We start from the raw sequence: 27,341 nt of genomic DNA, 5'->3' as shown, positions 1-27,341 counted from the left end.
TGACAAATGCGCCATACTAATGTAAGATGCAATCATAAAGGAAATTGAGTGTGGGTATATGGGAATTGTATATTAGCTCAGCAATCTTTCTATGGTCTAAAACTGTTCTGAAAAATAGTTTTTATTTGAAAAAGTGAACCTACCTGGTGAAATTTTCTAAGACACAGTGCAGTACCTGTTCTTTGAGGTCATCTTGAACAACTTCCTTTCAAGGGAACCATTTCTCCATTGTATGTTCCATGCACCTCTGTTAGATCACTGCACATTGCACTGTAGTTCATGCACTCTTTTCTATCCTACTAGGCTATGTGCTTCTCGTTCATCTTCATGGCCAGCCTCTGGCACACAGGAGGCACTCACGTACTTCTTAGCCGATGTAATGAAGGACCGAGCGTAAAGAACAAATATTTCAGGAATCTACTGTGTGCATGACCTTTTGCTACAATTATGGTCCTTGTACTCAAAGGTGCTCAAGTTGTGGCTAAGAGGTAGAATAGTAATGGATACTGATGCCTTGATGCGGCAAGAGAACGAAATGCCTGCTCTGTCTACTGTAAAGACCAGCATAAGGTTCATGATGAGATTCTGGCAGTAAAAGTGCTCTCAAAAAAAGGTATTTATCCCAAGTGGGATTCACATGGTACTGGTGGCACCCACTCCCCACTCCCCAGTTCATCAGCGTCCTGCCCAGGGATTTCTCATTAAGACGCTTTATTTCTTCATTTGAGGCTTTTACTCTTTGAAATCCACAGGTAGGATGACCCATCTCGAGGAGCCCACTTTATTTATCAACTGAAGACTTAGATTTCTCAGGCTGATGAGTGCAGAATCTAGGAGACCTGGTGGGTAGTAAGTTAGGCACCTATTAGTGGAGATGTTAGAAGGTCTGACCCTCTTAGGGGCCCCAGAATATGAGGCAGGTCTGATGTGATTGACTTCTTCAGAGGCATCACACACATTTCAGAATAACACTCATAATTTTACCAAGTAGCACAGTGCAAAGATTAAGGGCCGCCAGGCTCTCATTTGGAGGGGAAATTTCCATGAGCAATAGGTTTGCAACTTTGTTTCCATTCTGATACTTTTTTTTATAGGATGAGTCTGACACTACTCACAAAAGCATGTACAATAAAATAAAAATGTGTGTATTTATAAAAAATCAAGGGAAATAGGAATTCAAATAGAGTTGGTACTAGGGGGTAGAGGGGACAGAATAGAGCCCAACCACATAGTCCGAAGATCCTGAAGGTGAATTAGAAATGTGGCCCTGAGACTCCTGGTGGTCAGAGTGAAAAAGGAAACATGATTGACCTCATGATTTTTGCTGTCTTCCTCCTCAAGGGAAAGTAAAGCTGCTCTTGACACACACAATTTTGAAAATTATACCCGTTTCTTTCCTAGCCTGAGAGTATGGAGACTCCATGAGCAGAGAGAGACGGTAGATGCTAAGATCCAGACGTGCCTGCTGTCATTTATACTTGCCTTCAGCTCACATATCACTGAGAGAGAAACAAGGCATTTCCCTGGAGTCTTGAATAGCTGTTTGGGTGTGGGCATTTTCTTTCCAAATTCTACTTCCATATTTAGAATTATGGTAGCACATCTGTCCTTCTGCATTGGTGGAAAAAGGGACTGACTAGTCAAACAGGCGTATGTGGGTATGAATATTTATGATTCCGAGGTCTGGTTCAACACCAGGAATAAACAATGCAGGAAAAGTAAGTATATTAGACCAAAGCTAAATGCTTTGAATAATGAATACATGATTTCAAATTTGAAATTTGAAGTTAATGGCAATACAGTTCAATCACATTGATCCTCTTGTCCGTGTTTAGAAAATATTAAACATTTGAGGGACAGCTGAAGAAAGAGGTAATCCCTGGAAGTTGTCAAAAACTCACTGAAGTCATGTGCTTTTTCTTTTAACAGGGCTAATTGGCCAGAGATTGGGGTTACAGAGAGATTTGGAAGGAGTTTTCTAGGTGACAGGATTCTTGGCCCTGTGCTGTTACCTTGTTTTCCGTGACCTGAAGACACAGAAAGCATTCTTATCAAGTCTGTAGGTTACCCACATTAGGCAACTTACTAGATGACAGACTCAAGAATCAAAACGATCTCAATAGGCGGAAACAAAGAATTAAAAATCAGCTTCATTAAATTGAAAAGAGAGGGGGCGCCTGGGTGGCGCAGTCGGTTAAGCGTCCGACTTCAGCCAGGTCACGATCTCGCGGTCCGTGAGTTCGAGCCCCACGTCAGGCTCTGGGCTGACAGCTCAGAGCCTGGAGCCTGTTTCCGATTCTGTGTCGCCCTCTCTCTCTGACCCTCCCCTGTTCATGCTCTGTCTCTCTCTGTCCCCAAAATAAATAAACGTTGGAAAAAAAATTTTTAAAAAAATAAAAAAATAAATTGAAAAGAGAGATAAATGACATCTCTTATTTCTTTTTCCTTCATTTTTAGGGATTAAGTATAGAATGGAGGATTGAAAGCTTAGTAGGCCTTTTGGATGGCCATAAGCTCCATTGCGTCAACCCTGACAGGAACATAGATACCCTTATGTGCATAAGTCAGCATTCTGTCAAACATCAGAATCCTCCAAAGTACCACTTACTGGACTCCATGAGATTGCAAATTCTTAAGTTCTGTTCTTTCCATCTGCTGTGGTTATTATAGGCACTTAGTAATTTTCTCTGCTCAGGGGTATTCAGCAAATAACAAATATCTATTGAGTGCCAGTTGCTTATAGGACACTGGTCCAGGAACTGTGGCCAAGGAGATAAGGGAGACATGGTCTCGATCCCCAAGAAATCCTCTCCTAAATATGTGCGGGCGAGGCATGAAGTCATCTGCCGCTGTTGTACCCCACACTGCTCAGAAGGGTAAGATAAACAGTAATCACTTGGAGATGTAAGAGACACTGATTGGGAACATCAACCTGAAAATCACTTAAATCTCGCAAGTCCAGGAAGGCTCCATAGACCATCATTTTTATATGCCTGTGTTCTTGCCGTTTAAAAATTTTACATTTATAGGCTCGTCTGGTGACTTATTGTTTTAAAATCGTAGCCATCATATGGGTATTTGTAACTGGATAGTGTGTGAGAGGGATCTATGTTCCAAACTGGAGGCCAAAAGCTGTATTTACGATGGAAATACAAAGAATTCTCTTTCTTCTCTCCTCATCTCTAGTTCCTGCTGTGGTTCTGTTGAAATCCAGGGTGTGAAAGAGCTCACCTTGGCCACTGTTCTATTTCTTGGTTCCTTTTCCCCTCTGCACCCAGATTCAGCATTTAACACCCTTCACTTGTGAGCAGCTTACAATAAACTACTCCTATACGTAAAAATAGAAATACAAAATTAAAAAGCATTAGGAAGGATGGATTTTATTTTGGGAAAGGCCCTAATTCCATGAACTTTCTGTTCTTTCTGTTTGGGGCTAAATGGTCCTGATTCTTTCTTTTAGACTAATTGCAAACTGGTGTGTATTACATTTTCCATCCCAGAACAACAAGATTGTGTGTTTTTCTGTTCATTCCTGAACCCCAGCCACTTGTGATGGTGCACAACATTCAGCTGGTGTCCCATCCAACAGATTGTGGCCAAGGGTGTTCCTGGGAAACTTGAGCGTCTAGGCATGAGCTCAGATATTGGCACATTTGCCACCCCTGTAAATATCTCCGTGTGCTTCTTGTATAACACTGATTGGAAAGCCAGAAGGTAACTCCTCTCCTCTGTATGCAATAGCTTTCTCTTTGCTCTTTTCTTAGGGATTTATCATCCATTTGTTGTGTGACAGGAGCTGTGAAGATGGCTTTCATCACCTCCAAGCTCCGAGGACAGGGTCTTGTTTTTCTTTACATCCTTCCAAGGGCTTCATAGGTTACAGAATCAGTTCATGTAGCTTGGTGATACCCCGTGGTCATGAAACCATGGACCTTTCCTGTAGTTTCTTTTCTTTTTTCTTTTTTCTTTTTTAATTTTTTAATGTTTATTTATTTTTGAGAGAGAGACAGAGCAGTGGAGGGGCAGAGAGAGAGAGAGGGAGACACAGAATCCAAAGCAAGCTCTGAGCTGTCAGCACAGAGCCTGATGTGAGGCTCAAACTCACGAACCGCGAGATCATCACCTGAGCCGGAGTCAGACACTTAACTGACTGAGCCACCCAGGCGCCCCTCCTGTAGTTTCTGTAGGAAGTTTTTCCTGGGAAGTCCCTGAACTGGCTTGCATGTGTAACCCAGAAACCAGTTGTCAGCAGATCATTTGCATTGTATTATTAATATTCTTTTTGCTCTGTCAGCTCATTAACCACTAGGCTTGCCTTGGGTTGGCCTCATTGCCAGCTTCCTCATGGGTTATAAAATGAAGTAACTCTGAAACCTCTTCCAGTTCTCATACCTTCAGGATGTTTTGATCTGTCTTGATAGAAGGCCTCCTTTCTGTGTCAAGAATTCTCCCTGCTTTCTTTAAAATCAGACTTACCATGAAGCCTGAGCTTCTGGTTTCATACCTTGATGACTGTCATAAACAGCTTAACTTTGCCCTTTTGACCTAGGAACACCACCACGGAGAGAAAGAAAGGATTACGGTGCACATCAACCTTAGGAACTGTCAGTCCGTCTGGGAAGATTCGAAAGGGTAGCCACCCTACCATTCTCGGGTTCTGTACGCGACTGCGTTGATGAACAATTTGAGGGGAGGTGCTTATAAACACCAAGAAAGAGGGTTAAGCCAGTGCATGGTGTCTTGGGAAGTGTTTACTGTGACTTGGTTGACGACCAGCATTATTTTTCCTGGTGTAGACTGACTTTCATATAAAAGTCTTAATGTCTCCGTTCCATTGTAGCTTTGGTTAATGCCACATGACGGGTGAGGGAGTTAGGAAGGCATCTATTTTCATATGAAAGCATAACGTTGGAAGCATACATAGTAACTAATTGAGAAGAAAAATGAAAGCATATTTCTAGAAGGCCAAGAATGTCTTAGCAATCCAGAGAAATGTTGCTTGTAAAAGCAAAAACTGATAACCGGGAGTGACCATGGAATGGAGCCTCATGGGCTCTGGGGAGTGGAGATAAGATAAATGAGTGAAAGACAAGAGGAGGAAATGTGTGTTTTTAAGGAAAATATTCACAGGGTTGATCTAAAGTGCAATTGGATGTGCTCACAAAGGCCGCAGATACATTAAAAAAAGACAAAACCCAAACCACTTACCTTCTTTGTAGGGTCTTAAAATCAAACTGTGGCTATTTCCAAGAAAATTGTTCTAATTATCAACAGAATCATTTACTGAACTGACCAAGAGTCATTCTCGACCCAATGTTTGGGTCCCTTTTGTAAAGGAACTACCAAGGCATTCAAGAAAGAGGTTGGTGGCCTGTGCCCTGTAGTCAGGTCGAACTGGTTTGAACCCTGGCTGTCTGATTTGGGGCATGTCAGTTAATTGGTCTGTGCTAATTTTTCCCATCAGCAGGATGGGGGGGACACTAACAGAGCCACAGAACGGCCGTGAGGGTGACATGAGGTCCCTGGCATTCTGCAGATGTGACAGATGGACGTTCGCTCTTAGGCCAGGGAGGGGAGGAGAGCGGAGGCCCGGGCCAGAGGACTGGCCTGCAGGGGAGCCGGCTGCACTTTCCTGGTGACCAGCACTCAGCAAGCAGAACAGAGCAGCAGATACCCGGCCCCACATCCTCCCGGGTTGGGTGGGGTGAGGGTGGCCGTGGAAGGTCAGAGGGTGATATTCCCAGCTGCTGCAGGTCCCTGTGGGTGCCTGGCACATCTGGTGACTTGAAACAAAGGGCACCAGTGGCCACATCAGTCCAACAGGAAGGAAAGTCTTGGGCATGAGGGCCTCTTTGTTTGCTTCTGTATGTGTGCACCTCGTCTGCCCTGGCAGGCGGAACTAGCTGTTTGTTTTTTGTAGAGCAAAGAACGGGCCTGGTTAAATTGGGGGGCTGGGGAATCGAGGGGTGGGAGCAGTTCCTTACAGGATTCCTGTTGGTTAAAACAAACTCTGGGAGAAGTATCTGGCATGTGTCTCCCTATTGCAGATAGAATAAAGACACATAGCGCACGTGCCTAAACTTGGATCCAGCAAAATCAAAGCCCACAGAAAAGGGTCATGGGTGACCTGATCTCTCTTAGTCTGGGCTTCTTATTCTGCATCAGTAGGAATATTACTGAGGACAATGGCTAGCCGTGGAGTGGGATTAAAGAGAGGCCTGCAGTTTCCAGAAGTGGGGCAGAGGGGTTAGGATGAGCTAGGCATAGGGGCAGGCCCTGTGGAATCTGCAGATCGTGGCTTTAATCTCAGGGCCACAGGGAGCTGAGTGTGTGTGCTGCATGGCAGACTTGTGAGCCGGCACACGTGTGCACACGGGGAGGGCGGCCTTAAGGCTCCCCGTACGGAATTTAGCACCACTGATCTTTGGGGAGATGATCCTCTCATGTTAGCAGGCACATCTGCGCCCCCAGCGCACTAGGCTCCGTGCTCAAGAGGGAGCTGAGAAGACAGTCTCCTTACCCATGAGGATTGCAGATAGAAGGTAGAATCCAGCAGAAGGCAACCAGCCTTTGCAAACTTCCACACCTTCCTTGTTTTTCCCATCTGTGCGGCCTTTCCCTTTCCTTCTCCGCTTGGCACTGAAAACTTTGCAGCTTCACCCACCTCACCCAGGTAGAATTAGGGCTCCCTTCCTTGCTCTCCCATAGTGTTTGGTTTATGTCTCCATTATGGAATATACTGCATTGTACTTTCTTTTTCACGTCCATTGTTCATACTTCAGATCGATTGGTTTAACAGTTCAGTGTGTGTGTGATTTGGGGTATTTACTTTGACCCACACACTGTATTACACCTAGTGAGCAAACGTGGACATGCGTTCCCTGCCTTCAGAAAGCTTACAATCTAGTGGAAGAGAATATAGAAGGGTAAAAAATATCAAATAAGTAAACAAAAATTGCAACTATGACAAGTGAAAAGGCTCATGGATGGAGGGGCTAGGATTTGACCTAGTCTGGGGGGGGGGGTGTCAAGGACAGTTTCTTTGAGGAGGTGATGATTGGGCTGAGCAGGAGCTAATGATGTAGGGAGGCAGAGTCATCCAGGCAGAGGTGCAAAGGCCCTGGGGTAGGAGAAAAAACATGGTAGAAGAAAAGGCCAATGGAAGGGATGGGGTGAGTGAGAAGCAGTGTGAGAAGTGAGGGGGCTGGGAAGGTAGGTAAACCATGGAAGCCTGGTGGACCAAGTTAAGAAGGTTTGCTGTTTGTTTTTGCCCTTCTCCTTAAGAGCACAGGACAACCATTGAAACATTTAAGCAGGGGGCAACAGATCTGGTTTGGGATTGAAAATACTCTCTCCTGCCCCGGTGTGTGGGGAGTAGATTGGAGAGGGCAAAAGAGGGGATGTGGTTAGTAGACCAGCTGGGGGGGGGGGGGGCTTCTGCTTTTGTCTAGGAAGGAAATGGTGGCAGTCTGGACTAGCATCATGACAGAGAGAACAGACGGTAGATCTGAGACAAATTTGGGAACTCCTGGGATAAAGTTTTAAATGGCTTTTCTTATTATGGGACTTTCCGAGCCTTTGATATGTGGGCTAAATGTGGGTTATGATTATCCAAGAAAGGACTCGGCCATAAGACTTTCTCAGATTATATGACCACACAACTCTTTTTTTTTCCCAAAGAATTCTCCACAGTAGTTTGGTTTATAGAATATGTTGGGGCAAATGCTGCATTACATACATCTCTTTTTGGAGGGTACTTTGTGGCAGAGGGCCCTGCATACTGTTCAAAGAGCTGTCATCGGGAATGAACCTGACACATGGTATAGAGAATGGAGTCTGGCACAGGGTTTGAAGACTCGGGCAAAGTCAAATTGAATGAATAGGTAGGCTGAGGTCCGCTGAGAAAGTCTTGGAGGCCAGACTGGGAGGAGTTTGAATTCAGTTTGTTCTATGTTGGGAGTCACTCTGGATGCAGAGCTGAGCTGTGTCGTGGAGGAAGTGTCCTCCTGGCAAGCCCACCTGGAAGACATGTTTTAAAGGAGTGGAGTGGGGAGGCGTGTATTAGGTGTGTTAGTTTTCCAGACGTGAGGAGGTAAGAGCCTAGGCTTGGGTGGGTGAGGGGAGGGATGGGAAAATGCATCTTTCAGGTTGAGAAGGAGCCGGGAAGAGGTGTTTCTTCATACCCTTTCTCCTCGGTGGTGGCCACTGCGGCAGCATGAGGCTGGAAGAGCGTCTCTTCTGTTTTCTTGAGGCCAGATAGGCACAAGGACTCTCCTGGAGCCCTTGGGTACCCAGGCAGTGCTGGAAGAGAAGGTGTGTGTTCACCTTGTCCTTGTGAAAGAGCAGGAAAGGTACTGCTGAGGTTAAGAGATAGTGCTCAGTCCACCGAGTTCCTGCCACGGTGGAAATTCCACTATGTAACTTTGAATATGTAACTTCGGCAAGTCCTGGTTTGCTCATTTGGAAAATGGCTAGAAGATACCTGGCACTTTCTAAGCTAAAACTCTCAGCCATCTCAAGGAACTGAAAATTCATTGTTTTTCCTTAAAAATTTTCTTAAAAATTCCAGGATAATTAATGTACAGTGTTATATTAGTTTCAGGTGTGCAATTTCGTGGTTCAGCAGTTCTGTACCCCATGAGCAGTTCTGTGCTCATCATGATCCGTGTGTCTTTAATCCCCTTCGCCTATTCCACCCATCCCCCACCCACCCACCTCCATTCAGGTAACTATCAGATTGTTCTCTATAGTTAAGAGTCTGTTGTTGGTTTTTTTTGTCTCTTTTTTTTTCTTTGTTTCTTAAATTCCACATATGAGTAAAATCATGTGGTATTTGTCTTTCTCTGACTGACTTATTTCACTTAGCATTATACCTGCTAAATCCATTGAAAATTCATTTATCAGGTTAAGCAAGACCCTGTGCCTCTCCGAATTGATAATTTTGTGAGAAAATTTGGATTGAAAATGGGGCCTTTGAGGAGTATCCAGTTCACACATGTCTTTGCCCAGGCATCTTTTCTGAGGTAGAGGTGCAGTGAAGTGAAGCCGACTTCAGTCAGGACAGATCTCTTAGTAATACGAAGGTAAACAGCACGCTAATGAAGGAATCTGCTAATTGGGGACTCAATTTAGGAAAGGAGGGTGCTATAAATTTATTTTTATACAGGGTGTTTGAAAGTTGAAAGAATTTTCTCATGGCGACATTGTTATAAATTGGGGTTTGGTTCTCCGGTCAGATAATGAGAGTTGGTCTGGCTCATGACAGCGGAGATAGTGTATGTTAACAATAAAAATACAGTATAAAATAAGTGTGCAGTGGGACAGTGTGTGTGTTTGGTGATATCACTGGATGCAAATATACCTAGGTGCTGAAAAACATGTAGAACCGAGTAATTCACTGAACTTGAATTTGAGTGCACTGTGTGCCAGGCACAGGACTGGGCCCAGAGTGAGATCAGGCCCTGCCTGCGAAGGGCTCCGTGTCAAGTTTTCAGTCTGTTGGGCTCTCAAGTCCGGTTGCCTGGGACTGCTTACTAGCCTTGAGACTGCAAGCAGGTTACTTGGTCTCTTAGTGTCTCCATGTTCTTACTTCTAAGCAAAGGCTTTGACAGTCTCTCTCAGGTGGGATGGGGTAACGTGAGAATTAAGTGAGATGCCCCTGGAATGGCACAGTGCCTGTCTGCATAGAGCAAGCACTCAGGAGATGCTGTTATCCCTGTCTGGTCTGGAGCCTTGGCCTGTGGGATGCAACCAGCAGCTCACTTGGGGCCAGCTGGGAATTGGGCCCCGGGTCTGGTCCCCCAGGCATAGCCCTGGTAACGGATAGGATGCAGTGGAGGGTGTTGGCCATTACTGGAGAGAAGAGCGGGAGGGAAGAGCGGGAGGGAAAGGAGGCTAAGGGAAAGAGTCTTTTCCGCCCAGAAGAGTTAAGGTACAGTTGATGAGCACAGAAAATGCTTTGGGGCGACAGGGTGAGCTCTGGGGCTATGTGAGAAATAGAGGGGACCAGAGAGGGGGTAGAGGTACCTTGGAGGCAGGGGAAGTGGAGAGAGGCCAACAGCCAAAGAAGGGATGGAAGCAGGAGGGGGACCGCAGCAGTGACACCCCGACTGTCACCCTTGGTCCCTGCAGTGTCGCTCACAGGGGGATCCTGGGAAGGGTCTAATGGGCATCTGTATGTCTCTGGGTGGCTGAAGTTTTCTTTGGCTTGTGAACTCGAGCTAGCACCGGTTTCATCTTTGGCCTCTATGCAGACACACATCTGTGAGGGGTCTCAGTGTTTTATTTACTGGGAGATTCCAGAGCCAGGGTGGTTGGTAATCAGGGGTGATGGCAGGCCAGACTCTTCAGGAAACACTGTTTTGGTTTGGGGCCTCACACTTGGAAAGAGTACTTGATGTCACACCCCAGGGGGTAAGGAGGGATTTTTGAAAGTTTAGCCTGAAGAAAGGGCAGGACAGGTGGTGTGAGGGAGGTATGGGGGTTTCAAGTGTTTGAATGGCTGTCATTTGGAGGAGGGACTGTAACCTTCTTGCTCTCTGGGCAAGAAGGAATCTGCTTCCTCCTTGGTTGATCCCAGTGGTGTTGTAGGAATGCAGATATCAGCTCAGCATGAAAATGTTTCCATGGCTGAGAGCTGTCACAAAACGGAAGGGCACATTTTGATAGGCAGTGTGTTTCCAACCTCTGGAAGCAGAGGCTGGATGGCTGCTTATCAGCCAGAGATATGGCAGGGTGGAGAGAGATGGGGGGGATATCGGAAATTCACATTGGGGTTTGAACCAGAGAAATTTGGTGTCCCACATAGTGCTGACATTCTACCACTTTATGAGTAAGATATGGAAGAACGAGTGAATATCCAGGTCTGTTTTAACTTATCTGGAGAAATGGAAACTTCGGGAGGCCAGAGAGAGGAAGTCACCTTTATCTGCCATGTAGGCGCCATATTCTTAATCACAGAGATAGACACAGTCTTAGAGACCATTAGACCTCTGTGCTCACAACCCTCTGTTTAGGCTGTGATGACTTATTATTTCATTTGTGAACATGTTTAACTCAATCGTGGGGCTTTAGACTCTACAAATGGCACTGTGCTTCCTACAACTTGTGTAGTGTAGACAATCAAGTGTGAGCTTAGATCCTTAATTGGATTTCCTTCTCTCCTGACATTTGATGGCTGTGGAAACGAGGCTCAGAGAGGTTGTGCCTTGCCTCAGGTCAAACAGCAGGTGAAGGGCTGAGCTGGGACCAGGCTGCCTGCTCCGTTCTGTTTCTAGCATTTCTTCCACACAGGCCGCTCTCAGAGGTTTGCGAGTATTTGGGATGTTTCAGGACCAGTGACTGCATTTCATGAAGTTACCATCTGTGGACACTCACTTCAGGACACTCTTTGCGTTTGGCCAGGGGTTTGGTGGCAAATGGCAGATTTTCCTGGATGTGAGGTTAGGTGTCTTCAGAGCCTCGCTGGAGTGCTGAGTGTTAAAGTTGGGCTAGGAGGGGCCACCAGGCTTGCTCTCTGAATCTGCAATAGTAGATCAGCAGGAACCCTGGTGAGGGACCCCACCCTCCGCCTCCTGCAGAGGTGGCCCCAGGAATGGGCCAGATCTCTGTGGATAGTATTCAAGGGGGCTTCTCAGATTCATGGGTTGGCTGGGCTGGTGTGGGGATCTCAGGGGTCAGGTTGGTGCGTGGGGCCTCCAAAGTCAGAGTCCCTGAACAGAAGCAGTGCTTGTGGTCTAGTAAATGGCCGCCGGTGACTTGGCTGGGGGTAGGGGAGTAGGCTTCTGATTGGGTGGGGCCCAGAGAGCAATGCAGAGTCCAGGGCAGAAGGCCAGTCAAGGACTGGGCTCTCTGTGTGTATGAAGGTGCAGCTTCACTGGCCTTTGGTGTGCTGGGGCTCACTCAGGACAGGCTGGATAAAGTGTGGCATGTGGAGGAACGTGGGGTACTTGCACTTTCTGAGCTGTGTGCTGCCACAGACACACCCTGAGCTCTTACAGCCGCCCTGAGAGTGGACACAGCACTATGTCCCCATTTTGCAGAGCAGAAAGCTGAGGCTCCAGTTGCACAGCTGGTAAATGATCAAAGTAGGGTTAAGATAATGGTGTGAGGGTCACTACAGTCACGCTGTTTCTTTAGTGCACGCTGCGTGCCTGGACACATGCTGTGTACTCTCCATTCATTACCTGTAATATGCACCACGACCCTCTGTGGTGGGTAATAGAATTGCCATTTCAAGATTGAGATAATTGCAACTCAGTTAAGAGTCATCCAGTGTCTCAGACTCCCATGGCTAGTACGTGGCAGAGTCAAGATTTGAACCTAAGTCTCCCTGACTATGGAAGCCCACGCCTTTTCATTGTTATAGCCTCACTGGTTCTCTGGAATGAAGTTTAAGATATGCTCAAAGTTTTGTTCTCAGTGGACTGGAGGTAGGTGGGCTCAACCTGTGTTTGGTAGGTCTTTCCATGATAGGCTAGGTTATGTTGCAGTAACAACATCTCAGTAGCTTAACTAAGAAAAGACTATTTCTTGCTCACAGTACGTTCCTCGTGTGGGTCATGGCACTGTGTGGGTGGAGGTTGCTTTACTCACCAGAGTTACTGGGGGCCCAAGTGTCTGTGATTGTTGCAACAGTGGGAGGGGCATATGTGAATCACTAAGTGGCTCTTAGAGCTGGGACCTGGATATGACCTGTGCTGCTTGCACTCCTATTTCATTGGCCAGAACTAGTCATATGATCACACCGGTCCTCAAGGGGAAGGCAAGCATAATTCTCCGTGTGCCTGGAGGTGAGACGAACTGATATATTTGGTGAACAGCATTAATGACCACCATCGTGATTTATAGGGACCTCCATGGTAGGTGCCCAAATGGCCTTTCTTTTAAAAAAATGATGGGGTTGGGGTGTCTGGTTAGCTCAGTCATTTATTTAGGTGTAACTTTATGTTTCAGCTCAGGTCATGATCTCGTGGTTCGTGGGTTTGATCCCCACACTGGGCTCTGTGCTGATGGTGCGGAGCCTGCTTGGGATTCTCTTTCTCTCCCTCTCTCTCTACACACCACCCCCCCCCCATGCTTTCTCTCTCAAAATTAATTAATTAATTTAAAAAAAATGATGGAGTCCTGGCCCTCGAGCAGTCCTGGGGTAGGTCTTTGTTTTGATTTGGTTACTCCATCCCTCCCCCGCTATTTCTCTCAGCTCTTCTAACAGGAAAGGTGACATTTTGTTCTGTCTTTAGTCAGAAATGGAGGGACTGAGTGAGAGTCGTGTGCAGCCAAGGCTCAGAAACAAGTGGTCCAAGGGGAAGGAGGCCAGAAGCTCACCACACCTCCTTCAAGCCTCTGTCTGGAAGGAAATCTGTAGTTTATATTCTATAACTTCTGGGTGGTATACACCAATTCATTCCAGTACACTGCTCTTCATGTAGTGATGAGTGTTTTGACATTTGGCACCATTATTTGTCATTTTCCTTGATCCATGCAGTGAATGGATCCGTAACACCACCCTTGCTTTTAAGAAAACCAAACTGTGATTCAGAGAAATTGTTACTTGAGCAACACCTCAGGAAGGGCAGGTGACCCTGCCTGGATTAGGACATTTCCTCTTTTTGGCCCTGCTCCCTTTGCTTGTCAGAGCTGGCTGCTGACCCCATCTGGCTGGCCTGCAAGGAGGGGTCCGGAGACCCTGGGTGGGCTTTGCAGGAGCTCAGTCTGCTCAACTCTGTTGCAGGGAACAGCCAACGTCTTTGAAGGAGGAAATAAATAAAGGTCATCCTTGGGAGGAAATAAATAAAGGTCATCCTTGTTGTATGTCTTAATCCCAGTGATTGTGGGAACCAGTCTCAAATTTGGTGAGAGGTTTGGTCTAGCTTCTTGCCTCCTGACCTTGATGTCAGTCCTCAGTCCTCCTTTTCTTTCTCCATTCCCTGTTACCTTCACTCCTGCAGCCATGGAGGTGGGGGACAAAGGCAAAAGGTAGCAATTTTCTGCATGGAAATTTGGTCTGGTTTGGGGGTTTAAGGAGGCACTAATAGAATGGTCATTGGATTGAGAGTTACTGCTCTAAGAATTGTTATTTAAAAATTTTAAATGGCATGATTTCTATAACTTAGTGTTAATCCTTTCAGTATTTATGGAAATATGGTAGCAGCAATGTGAAAGTTGAAAGATGAGCTTTCATAGTAACATGATTTCTGAGAAGGGAACAGTCTAGATCTGTGAACTCGATTAGGACCTTTTGGCTTCCATATTGAGCCTTTGGTTTATCTTGGAGGGGTCCCCATAACTCCCCAGTAGGCAATGCTCTGGAGAACGTGCTTGTTTATGTCTCTCTTCAAAAATCCTGTTCAACCTGTTGGGCCTGTGTGTGCTGACAGCGAGCTGATTTTAACCATTTGTAAAGCTGTCTGACCTATTGGTGACAAAGTGAATCTAACCTGGTCTAACCCCTGCTTTTTTCATGTCCCACCCCCACCCCCCACCACACCATATTTTCCTGGTGACGCAGAGCTCTAGGTGCATGGCACTGTCTGCCGGCCGGAGCTCCTTGAAGGGCCATCTACACCATGGGAAGGTGTAGGGGTCCATAAACAGGAACTTCTGCATGTTGGTTACAAGATTATATCTTAGACTGTGGCACTCAGGGTGAGGGAAGTGGCATCTTATAAATATGATGGGAGCCTCTTTTTATCTCCTGGGCATTGAGAGGACCCAGGGACACTGGGGAAAATATTCTAAGAATTTTTTAAGGAGTGGTGTAAAACAAGAATAAAGGCAAAAGCGTGCTTAAAAGTCTGTAACCCGGCACTGTTTCAGAGAAGCCCCTGAAACAGTTTTGGTGATATAATTGCATATTCCTTTTTTCCCCCCCTTTAAATCAGGGTGAGTGAATGGACATAGCGAAAGCCCCCAGCTGACAGGTGTGGCTCTTTTCCATTCTCTGGCTGACTGTGGGGAATTTTTCCTGAAGCTGCTGCCCTACTCTGAAGAAACTAGAAGAAAGTAGCAGAGGTCATGGGCAGGGATTGAAAGCTGGATACTACTTCTGGTTGTGTGACTTTTGGCTACCGAACCTTAATATGTAGCTGTCATGGGTTGATTTCTTACCCTGTGCCCGGAGCACTGCTCCATGCTCAGTACAATGTCTCTCTTAATGATTAGAACAACAGGAAGACCAAGGCTTAGAGATGAACAAGCAGGGCTGAGTCAGATCGGCTTACTCCAAGGCTTTTTTTGTTTGTTTTTATTAAGGTAACATTCACCTAACATAAAATTCACTATTTTTAGTATTTTAAAGTATACAATTCTTAGTGTTTATGTATTCATAAGGTTGGGTAGCCGTTACCACTTTTCAAGTCCAAAACATGTCCATCGCCCCCAAATGAAGCCCCTTACATCCAAATTCCTTCCTTCCCTGGTCCCTGGGCAACCCCTAGTCTACTCTTTGTCTCTGGATTTGCCTGTTGTGAACATTTCATATAGAAATGTTCTATATTCATTCTAGTTTCAGTAGGATCATACCATATATCAGAGCCTGAGCAGGTAGCTTCTTGGGAAAATCACCTGACCTATTTAGGTGCAGAGTATTTTTATCTTAGGTGTTTTTATCCCTATCTTGGGTATCTCTTTTATCATTATTTTGTGGCTTAAATGAGAACCTGTGTAAAATGCATTCTCTAAGCAAGTGTGAGGTGTTTTATTAGTATAACTTTTGTTTTGGACCTGTGTCTAAATTACAGGCCATTCGGAGAGCAAATCTTGCTGGTTTCTTAACTACTTAAAGGGAATTATATTGATTTATTTCACAAGGACATGGTGAAGAAAACCAATGATGTTTTTAACCTATGTAACCATGGAGTTACTTAGGGAAAACTGGCTAATTGAATATGTTGAAAAGGGGGTATGTTTCAGGTGGTTTGGTGAGCAGAAAAACTACCACCAGAGCAGTGAACAAACCAGGATGTAAACAGAATCTTCGGTAAGCATAATACATTTAAACTGACTTTTAAGGCAAGTTAGTGACACTTTGTTTTGCTCACTGGCCAGAAGTTTCCCGTTTTTGGATATGGTCCTCACTTCTAGATGCCAGGTAAGGGACACTGATAAAAAGGATCTGAGATTAGGGGACAGCATTTGAAAATGAAAATTTAAGCATGATGTTAAAGAGTAAAACTTCTGGAATTCTTTAATCCCATGATTGCTGAATATTGCCCCAGTTTCTTCAAGTTCATTATAGAATCCCAGACTGTGACAGCTGGCAGGGACGCTGAAATTGGCTAGACCATTTCATGAACAGAGGAGCAAACTGAAGGCAGACAAAGTTAAATGACTTGCCCGAAGTCCTCATGCGGTGTATTATTAGCAGAGTCTGGTCCAGAATCCACATCTCCTACCCACTGTTCTCGGCATTGGAATCAACTCTTCCTTGGAAATATTTGGGGTTTTGGTAACGAGTACCCTCCAGTTCTTTGCTGTTTCCTTTGCCACATTGATTCCGTCTCGCTCGTGACCTGCTCCCTTGCCAAAACACAGACCGACACAGCTTACTGAGCAGTCCAGCTGCGTGACCGATTTAGTTCTGAACTGCAAATATGCTGGGGAAGAACGGTGTTGGCATTTGGAAAATAGAGTGAGAGAAGTTTTGGAAGTTCTGATGTCACTTTTAGAGAAGGGGTTTAAAAAATGATGTTTTTCCATGGCTCAACCCCACCGTGACCAAAAATGGTAAGTAGGCAGAGTCAGAGGAGGAAGGGAAACCCCATCACTTTACATTAGTGCAAGGGTGTCAGCTTTTTCAAGCTCTACTATCTCTTAGCTTTTTTTTTTTTTAATTTTCTGACCTACTTAGAGCTATTACACTTTCTTTAATGATGTGAATAGAGCTCGGAGAGGTCAGAGGTTTGCATAGGTCACAGTGTGGGCTGGCTGCAAAGCCTGCGCTAGTGTCCAAGTCCCATGACACCCAATCCCAGGCACTGGGAGTCATATCAAGAAACACAGAGGACTTGAAGAGTTGGGGCTTGAGCTGTGAGCCTCTGCAGGAAGGCCCTGAGATCGGGCAGCCTCTCCTCAAAGTGACACCCACAGCCCAGCATCACTGGCATCAACTGGAAGTTTGTTAGAAATGGATAGTCGGGGCCCTGCTCCAGGCTTCCTGAGCCACGGTGAGCATTGAACAAGATCCCCAGGTGAGTCCTGTGCTCAACACAGTGTGAGAAGTCCTGGCTTGGAGGCTTTAGGCCAGTGAAATTCCCAGCCAGCTAGGGAAAGAGATGAAGTGAGTGGCTTACAACTACATTGTATGCTGTTTCTTTTCCTAAACTGTTTCCTGTTGTTCAGGTGAGGGGGACGCTGAGGACCCCATGCAGGGGACCTGGTTCTCTACACATTCACAGTGAGAAAGGGACTCTTTATTTGTGACCCAGGTCCTCACTGTGGAAATGAAAGTGGACGTCTACAGCTGTGATGGTTGAAAAGGCGGTAACCTCCCAGCCGATGACCTGACCTAGGGGACACTTTGGGTACCGGTCAGCTGAGCTCGTGCAGCCTCAACACAAGGGTGGGGGGTGGCCAGTGACGTGGAACCGACAAAGCAACATTCCATTCCCTGGACTCCTGGCCTCCACGCCTCAGCTGTTTTCACTCATTCAGCAAAAAAGGGAGACAGAAAAGAAACAAAAGCTGGCTCTGACCGAGGCCTTGTTAATTAGTAAAGCCTGATATGTCCATGTGTTGGGTCCGTACTAGGGCAAGCCAGGAGGGCCTTGTCCTAGGCTACTTGTTACCCAACAGGAGCAAACCTGTCCATCCGAGGTGTCTGTGCTCCTGCAAGGAAAGTGCATCAGCAGCTTTGGGTCAAAAAAAATACTCACGCGTGGCTTTTTCTGCTACCGTTTGGGAATTTTGTGCTTGTTGTGGATAAAAGTTTCCTGTGGCCCCAGGAGACACTGTGAGCATTTCTAAATGTGAACATTAAGTCATGAAAATGTGCCAGCTGATAAGCAAGTCAGTATTTGCAGTGAATGGTGGTACCTGGCAAAGACTGGGATTTTGCGCTTTTTTTTTCCCTTGTGATACAGGTGTGTATTCTCTCCTCTTCTTTTAAATAGTAATTGGAGCATATGGTTAAAAGTCAACTATTTTAGAAGTAGTGGAAATATAGCAATTTAACACATTGAAACATGCTGTTTGTCTGTTTTGGAAATTTTTTTTTAGTTGCCATCAATTTAGCAGACCATCCTCAGTTGGGAAATGAGGCTAAATTTTTAATGAATTAGCCAACCAAGAAACCTGATTTGCCCTTGGACTAATAAGAAGGAGGTCATCTAATTTGTGCAGTGCAGTTGTCCTGGAAAGACCGTTAGAGGATCTTGACTCTCTCTTTGGAGCAATGTAGGGTTGATATTTAGCTGGCAAAAATGTGCAGGCTGCAGTTTGAAACCACGTGTGGGGATTTAGAACCACAGCAGATGAACTGTGCCGAGCCCTACCCTTTGGAAAACATGTGTGGGTTTTGTTGGCTTGGTAGTCATGTCAGTAGTGAGGACTCTTGTCCAGATATTTACAACAGTGTAGTAAGTAGGTAACTTCATCCACCTTTTACAAGTGAGGAAAGGAAGGCCCTACGAGGCCAGGCCCAGCGAAAGATGCTGCAAACAGCCATAGCGTGGGTTTGAGTCTGATGTGGTTGACTGACCATAGAGCCCTCTGCTCCCTCCTCTACACTGTTAGATACACATTTTTAGAGTTAAAACTGAGGATTCCATTCTTGAGATGATTTATGTCTGTGTTGCTCGGGTTGAGATCTGTGTGCATGTGCCAGGTGGGTGAGGGGAGAGCGCTTGGAACGGCTGCAGGGGAGAAGTGGTACCTCGTCCAGAACACCAAGGGCTCAGTGTCTTATAAAATGAGAACATGGAGTAGGATGAAAAATATTGTGGAGTCGAATGCAGAATGTACTTGTAATTTTGTATTGGTAATTTTGATGGAAAAACCCAAAACTTGAAAGGGAGTTCTTTGCAGCCCCTTGGCTACCTCCCATCAGCCCACATTGGACTTCTCTTCCTACAGGTTGCTGGGTGGAAATTTTGGAGACATGCTCATATAAGTGCAAGTCCTGGGCCATCTGGGCCTTTTCCACTCTCCCACCTATATGTGGTGAAAAGGAATTTCTTAACTATGTGAGCCCGCGTGGGAGATTTCGTTGGCGCTGTGCTCTGTTTGTACAGCTGCTCCCCAGGCTCCAGGCTCTGCTGTCTTCCATGGCCCAGAAGTATCTGTGAATGTGCTGTGGAAGGGTTTCTAGAGGCCGGAGGAGGTGAGAACTGGTCTGGGGAGGTGGTTGTCCTCCAAGTGCCTGTGGCCGTTGATCATCTTTTCAAAGAAAATGTGTATTTATTTAAAAACATGTAATCTCTCCTAAATTTCCACTGTTCAGAAATCAAGACTTACAAGAAGGTTTGCAAGGGAATACGTTCCTCTCCTCCTTTCCATAACTCTGCCTCCCTTCCTCACAGCCAACCAGTGTTACCAGTTTCTTGTGTAGCCGGGTAATTACATACTTAACTCCCATTACCTTCCTTTTACACAAACTTTGCTCTTGCGTGTACTGTTCTGTCCCTTCCATTTTCCTTGCTTTCTTGTTACTTTATTTTTCCAGCTGCTCAGGTTATCACTGAACTGATAGAACTTATTTAATAAGTGCCCCATCAGTTGGTACTTAGTTCATTTCAATCTTTTGCTCATATAATGCTGCAATTAATAATCCTGTTTGTATTGTCATTTTGCACACCTGTAGGATAAAGTGCTAGAAGAGAAGTTGCAGGGTCACAGGGGAATGTACTTTATAATTTTGATTGATACTACCAAATTGCCCCCCTAGGAGCTCATACCAGTTTCTAGCTGCCCCCCAGCAGTGTGTGTGTTGGGTTCCCCTTATACCACCCACCCACCTTCTGACCTTGGCTGCCTGAAAGGTGAAGAAATGATCTCAGTGCAATTTTAAGGGGTGGATCTGTCTTGAAAAACATCAGAATATAGCACATCTGCTACTTTTGCCCTTGTGGCGATGGCCTAGTATGGTGTTTCCAGCCTTTTGCAGTGGCTGTGGAATTTTTGTTTCTGTTGACTATTTATGCCTGCTTGCGTGAATAAAATAGTAGTTAAAATATTAAAAAGCAAGTTTATGCAATTCTTTTAAAATAGATATCACATAGGTGATAATGATGTGGCTAAAGAAATCGTTAGAAACTGTGTGGTCTTTACTTTTATATATGATGCAGTAGTCTCTCTAATCTTGTTATGACATACAGGACTTAAGATCAAAGAATCACCTAAACATCAAAACACAACACAAGGTCCTTTATCTAGTATGGTTCCAGTAACTTCAGTGAGGTCAGCAGTACTTTGTCTCCAGTGATCTCTGCATAGGTCCTTACCAGCTCTGGGCTCAGTAGAGTTCTGCCTTTGCCAACATTCCTGAGATACAAACTTAAGCATTTGGAAAAGACACATAGATCAAAGTTCAGAGTTGGAAGGGGGGCTTTTGGAGGTTCTCTAGACCAATTTCATTTTCTTCACTGGGAAGTCGTGTAGAAGAACTTGCATGTAAGACCTGCCTTGAACAAAAGGATATGCAGGGAATTAGGTATGGTTTCAGGAAAAGGAAGTTTGAGTCCTATGGGCTTGATATAACATAGGGGACTGTGTGTGTGGGCAGGGACAGGGATGGGTTCCGGAAAGGTTTACCAACAGAGGCTTACGGTAAATTTATTTGTAAATATACTATGGTCTTCCACACTATGAAGACAGGAGAAAAACATACTTTACAGATAGTCAAAACAAGACTAAGTGTCTCCACCCATTCAGGCTCCCTGGAGTCCCACTCAGCTTGTGTTACTGAAAGCTAGGACTGGAGCAGACCCCTGCCAGCCAGCCATAAACCGAGTGATTAACTTGCCTGGCTTCCCTGCAAGTAAGTTCTCAGAACTCAGGATGTGCCTCCACCGCTTGCAGACAGAATACCAAGTCCTAAACATCACACCACAACAAAGCGTCCTTTATCTAGCAGGTCAGGACGCCAGTTAGTTCTGAATTCAGGTTCAGCGAGATCTGGTTGTCAGTGGTCTTGTTCTTGATGAGATTTCTGGGTGAACAAAGGAGCATTGACTGCATGAGTGCGTTCTTTGCTTTACCAGATTTAGGCAGGTATCTCCAGCCTGCTCTTTCCTCTCACTTGTGCCTCGGCCGACCTCAGACCACTGAGGTAAACCCCTCATCTCTCCTCTCCATCCCAACTCCGCATCCAAGTTGCCTTTGTCTTTTGTTCCTCTTTGAATTGGCTGTGTTGAGATATAATTTGTATGACATATGATTCACCTGTTTAAAGTGCATGATCCAGTAGTTTTTAGTGTGTGCCTAGAGTTGTACATCCAACACGACTGTCAATTTCAGGGAACATTTTCATCACCCTCAGCCCCAATCAACCACTGATCTACTTTCTGTCTCTATAGATTTGCCTAGTGTGGGCATGTTGTATAAATGTCAGCATGTGGGCTTTTGTGACTGGCTGCTTTCACTTAGCATCATGTTGTTCAATATTCATCCATGTTGTAGCATGGCTCAGTACGTCATTCGTTTTGGAGCCAGTGCATGGTATGGATACGCCCCATTTTGTTTGCCCATTCATCAGTTGATGGACAGCTAGGTTGTTTCCACTCTTGGGCTATCAAGAATAATGTTGCTCTGAGGTTTTGTGCAAGTTTTTGTGTGGCCGTAGGTTTTCATTTCCCTTAGGTATAAACTTAAGGGTGGAATCTCTGGGTCGTATAACTCTGTTCAACGTTTTAAGGAACTCCGAAACTGTTTTCCAAAGTGGCTGTACCATTTCACATTCCCACTAGCAATGTATAAGGGTTCCAGTTTCTCTCCAGCCTCCCCAACAGTGGCTATCATCTGTCTTTCTGATGATAGCCATCTTAGTGAGTGTGAAGTGGCACCTCGTTGTGGTTTTGATTTGTGTTTCCCTGATAACTAATGATGTCGAGCATCTTTTTATGTGCTTCTAGGACTTTTGTAGACCTTCTTTGGAAGGAGGTCCACTCAGATCCTTTGCCTATTTTTAAATTGGGTTATCTATCTTGCTATTATTGAGCTGAAGAATTTTTTATATATTCTAGATATGGGTCCATTATCAGATACATGCTTTATAACTATGTTCTTTCATTCTGTGGGTTGTCTTTTCACCTTCTTGATGGTATCATTGGCAACACCAAAGTGTTTAGTTTTGATGAAGTCCAGTTTACCTATTTTTGTTGTTGTTGTTACTTGTGCTTTTCATGTTGCATCTAAAACTCTGCCTAACCAAGGTGACAAATATTTATTACTCCTGTTTTCTTTTAAGAATTTTGTTTTTGAAATCTTACATTTAGGTCTGTGATCCATTTTGAGTTCTTTTGTGTGTACTATGTAAGGAATAGGTGTGAATTATGTAAGGAACGGGTGTGAAATCATCTCTTTGCATGTGAGTACCCATTTGTCCCAGTACCCTTTGTTGAAGACTGTTCTTTGCCCATTGAATTTTCTTGGTGCCCTCATTGAAAATCAGTTAACTGTAAATGTTGGGTTTATTTTGGGGGTCTCAATTCTATTGCATTGTATATGTATCCTTATGCCAGTGCCACACTGTCCTGATAACTGTCTCTTTGTAGTCTCATGTTTATTGGGAAAGTTAGGGCAGGAATGAGCAGTCTAGACTTTTCTTTCTCCTTCCCCATCTGGCCAGTTATTGGATTCTTTGGTTCTTTCCTCAGGCTTTCAAACACACTTTATTTCTCCTTGTTCATCTTGCTGGTTTCAGTAGGAGAGGATACCCACGTAGTCCTGAGAAGTCCCAGCTGTTGGGCACTTTACTTTTCTCCTTAGCATTGCAAGCTAACCATGTTCTGACTCAGTAGCTTGGCTGTGATGGCCTTTCCAAGATGTATGGAATTAAACTTTTGGGTTGTGAAAAGATGCTTTGGTTTCTGAAATGCTCTAATTGGTTCAGTGCAGGCTAATACAGCTTATTGTACTGTTACAAGATTTAAAGATATTTCTGTAAGGCTACGCAAGTAAGCAAGCAATTCCGGCGGATAGTTCTCCCAAGTGGGCCATGACATAGCCTTCGAAGCCACAGCTTGCCCTCCCTGGGCCTTCCATTCCTTGCAGGCATCTGCAGCGCTGTGTTGTGAGCACTAGATTTGCTGACATTGGCGTCTTTGTTGTAGTGGAGAGATGGAAGGCAAGAGATCTTCTGGGAGAAGTGGAATTCTGGACAAGGCCACTTATCATCACTTTGTGTTGCTGAGCCAAAAAAGAAAAAGCCCATGCAACATCTGGAACTAACAATAACCACACTGTAATTGTCACCATGCCTTTCTGTTATGAATTTTGTGCAGCACGAGCTCATTTTCAGAAGATCGTGCCTAGAGCTTGCACCAGGAGCTGTATCATAATTTAAGTGAATTTTAATTTCCATTTTGTATTGGACATTAAAAAAAAAATCTATAAACAGAAAGCATCCTTCATCCAGAACTCCTGTTAAGGGGCCCTGTACGTGGTGAGAGGTCAGGGCCATGAACTCAGCAGAAGGCAGTGGTTACAAGAACAGGTTCTGGATTCAGTCTGCCCAAAGCACTTCCTCCTAAGTGAACTTGGACAAGTTCCTTATCTACCCAAGTCTCAGTTTCTTTGTCTGTAAAATAGTGATAATAGTACCCACCTCCTAGAGCTGTTAAAAGCTTGAAATCCCATGTCAAAGACTTAATACAGGCAAGGGTTGACAACATTTTTCTGTGAAGAGCTAGGTGGTAAATATCGTAGGTTTGCAGCATCAGAGGCCTTTCCTTCAGGCATCTGCCACTCACTCTGCTGTTGTAACCTGAAAGCTGCCATAGACTGTGTGCTCATCAGTGGGCGTGGCGATGCTCCAATAACACTTTATGTTTAATAACAGGTGGCATGCTGGATTTGGCCTCCAGGCTACAGCGTGTCGTTCCCCGGCTTAGCATGGTGCCTGGCACATAGAGGGTTTTTAATAAATGTCCTCCCTGCTCCAAGCTGGGGACTGCCCCTTGATAGTGGGTCCCATGTTCACTTGCTACATGTTTTTAACAGAATGTTGAGGTCCTAGCCAGTCGGAGCAACACTTCAGAGCAGAGCCAGCTGGGGGCTGAAATGCACGTGAAGGCACTGCAGGAGGAGAATGAGAAGCTGCGCAGAAGCATCGAAGAGCTGGAGCAGAGTGTCGCTCGGCTTCAGAGGCAGATTGCTGACATGAAATGCGACGAGGCCAAAGCAAAGGAAATGCTCAAGAAGTGCGAGGTAAGGCTCGCTGGGCCCCAAGCCCGGGTTTGGCAGCTGCGGAAACTTCTTTTCTCCTGTGTCAGTGGTTTCGGAAGTGCAAGGGGATTTATTAGCATAATTCAGTAGGAAAGGTGGAGGCAGTGGTGAATAAGTCCTCTCTGCAAGCTACTTTTCTTGTTCCCTGTGGGTGGTGAACATGGGAGACGGGCTTTGCCGAAGGTCAGGGCTGATGAAGTCAGGGTCCCCACTCACCCAGACATCAGGCACACTCAACGTTTTGACACTGAACAGAGGATTTTAAATGTCTGAAAGGCCATCCTAATACCACCATTGGACCCGGTCACTCATGACTATGTTTTCTTTTTGAACACTTACTTGATGGATTTTGAAGTTGCACAGTTTTTAACAAACCAACGGTCTGGTTTGCCAGATATCTAGAAGCGGAGGCTCTTGCCAAGAGACATGTTACCAATGGCAGTGAGAGCTGGCACTGAAAATAAAAGAGAGGACAGGGGCACCTGGGTGGCTCAGTCAGTTAAGCGTCTGACTCTTGGTTTCGGCTCAGGTCATGATCTCGCGGTTGGTGAGTTCGAGCTCTAAATAAATGAACTTAAAAAAAGTAAAAGAGAGGACAAAAGAAATGTAAAGGGAGATGTATTCCAACAGGAGCTTCCAAAATGGTCATTTGTCAGAATCAGCTGGAAGCCTTTTCCAAAACTCTGTGTGCCTGCGTCCATTCAATACCTGCTGTTTCTGAAGCTCCAAGGGTGAGGCCTGATATTTGTATTTTCAGTCAAATGATTCGGATATTCACATCTGGCTAAGCAGGTAACCGCAGATGGTTACACACATCTAAGAAATAACTGTTGTGGGGCAGCTGGGTGGCTCAGTCGGTTAAGCAACCAACTTCAGCTCGGGTCACGATCTCACCGTTTGTGGGTTCAAGCCCCGCGTCGGGCCCTGTGCTGACAGTTCAGAGCTTGGGTCCTCCTTCAGATTCTGTGTCTCCTCTCTCTGCTCCCCCCCTGCTCAGGATGTGCCTCTTTTCTCTCTCTCAAAAATAAATAAATATTAAAAAACAAAACAAAACAAACATAACTGTTGTGAGCTACCGCGGGCCTGTGGGTGGCACATTGTGACCACAGCCACTGCTAGCTGTGTCTTCAGATGTCTCTTGTGTTCCTTCCATGCCACTGAGTCAACTTTATAGGCATAGCACACATCTAAATGCACACTGACCCTGTTTCATCGTAGAGAGAAGCCCAACAATTAGAGGAGGCCCTTGTGCATGCAAGAAAGGAAGAAAGAGAATCCACATCAGCCAGAAGGACCCTGGAGAATGAGCTGGAAGATGCTCAGGTAAACACAGAGCTGTTGTCTTTATTCCTCATACAGGAAGCCTGAGAAGCAAAATTGAAGAGGCCTGTACAGACTGCCATTGGTCCCCTCCGCTCTCCGACAGCCTCGAGTGGGTAGAGGCCAGGGATGCTACCTAACATCCTTGCAAAGCAGAGGACGACCCCCACAACAACGAATTATCTGGCTGAGGTTGAGAAACCTCGGTATAGACATTAAAGAACTTGACAGCTTTCCAAAGATAAAATATGAATTGTGTGAGAAGGCCGGCGGGATTGGTCCCCAATGCAGTGTGGAGTCAGCTCTCTGGCAGAAGTCAATTTCCTTTCTCCTTTGGGCAAATAGACTCCATAGAGTACAGTCCTTCAGGATGACTATTAAAAGGAGCAGGAGGAAGTCCGCTTTTTTGAAACGAGATAGCTATCTGTATTCAAAATCAGTAGATTCTTAGAAAATTAGGTTTTCCCATTTGAAAGTTAGAAAGATAGGTGGAAGTACATTCTAAAAAAAACAAACAAAGAACCAAAGCCTGCACTAAAGTTCTAAAATGACTTTGCCCAGCGACCTCAGTGTGAACCAGATACGTCCTTTACCTACCTGCTCTCGGGTTTTAACGAACCGGCACCAAGGGTTCCTCAGGCAGTTTCTGAGGATTCAAAAGCCAGTGATTTTGAGCAGTTTGTCAAAAAGGAGATTGTTAACGTTTTCCATTAGGACCCACTTGTCAACGAGGGTAGGTGGGGAAGGGGCATATGAAAAGTGACAAAGCAGTCAGGGTTCAGATTTATAAATCTGCCTGATGCCTCATTGCAGCTTTCCTTTCCATATACAGCTCCCCCTCTCAGGGGGCAGAGAGGAACCTGCTGTAACTAGGATTCACTGAGGTCAGCCGTCACCCCCAGATCAGTGGTCTGTGCCTTCTCTCCAGCCTTGCACAGAGACTGTGTTTTTGCAAACAGTAAAGCCCTCTTTTCTTCTGAGTCTGGTGTCTGACTCTCTCCTCACCGTGGCCTTGTTTCTTTCAGTTGAGATCTTTGTTACAAACCCTTGTTAGGTTAATTTTGCATGGAATACGGATTCACCGTGCTGCTGTTCAAGGCCTGTGCTGACTACACACCTGACCCCGAAGCACAGGGTGCGAATCTGTGAGCTGGTTGGGGACGGGAAGAGAGAAAAAAGCATTTTTTCTCTACAGGGTCAAAAATCTGCACCTTCGTGTCCTGTCGTATCCACCCTGAATGCTGGGTGCAGCTGTTACAGGCTCCTGTCTTTCTCATCTTTGGGTCAAACCATTAAGTTTCACAGCTGTGAATCTGCAGCTCAGGGTTAATTTGCAGAGAGAGCAGATGATAGCCTCGGGGCCTAAAGATCTTCTTGTAATCCCCACCCACCCCAACCTCCAGATCTCTGGCCTTGCCTTGGAAATTCTCCCTGACGTGTTGCTTTTGTTCAGGCCTGTTTCCCCAGCGGCGTTGGGACGGTGGGAACTGGAAATGGCAGGCGCGGCCGGTGCGCCACCTGGCAAATGCTCAGAAAGGCCCAACAGTCTCACCTTCCTTATCTCAGCTGGTCTCAGAAGCAAAGTGCGCCATCACTTTGTTTTCTCTAAAACCAGGAACCAGACATCCAGCTCCTGTGGT

General features: G+C 45.4%; 1 protein-coding gene across 5 annotated transcripts in view; it reads left to right on the top strand.

The window, feature by feature from the left end:
• Positions 1-27,341, top strand: part of CGNL1 (cingulin like 1) — a 157,229-nt gene that overhangs the window by 100,378 nt on the left and 29,510 nt on the right. For all 5 annotated transcript variants that reach the window (XM_027067351.2, XM_027067350.2, XM_027067349.2 and 2 more), the window contains exons 9-10: positions 24,157-24,363; positions 25,600-25,704. In XM_027067351.2, the coding sequence (XP_026923152.1) occupies positions 24,157-24,363; positions 25,600-25,704 (312 nt within the window). The remainder of the gene's footprint in view (positions 1-24,156; positions 24,364-25,599; positions 25,705-27,341) is intronic.

Source organism: Acinonyx jubatus, chromosome B3, assembly GCF_027475565.1.
Source record: "Acinonyx jubatus isolate Ajub_Pintada_27869175 chromosome B3, VMU_Ajub_asm_v1.0, whole genome shotgun sequence".
In the NCBI taxonomy this organism is placed as follows: domain Eukaryota; kingdom Metazoa; phylum Chordata; class Mammalia; order Carnivora; family Felidae; genus Acinonyx; species Acinonyx jubatus.
Note: the sequence above shows the minus strand (reverse complement) of the source record. Positions and strands in the feature narration are given on the sequence as shown.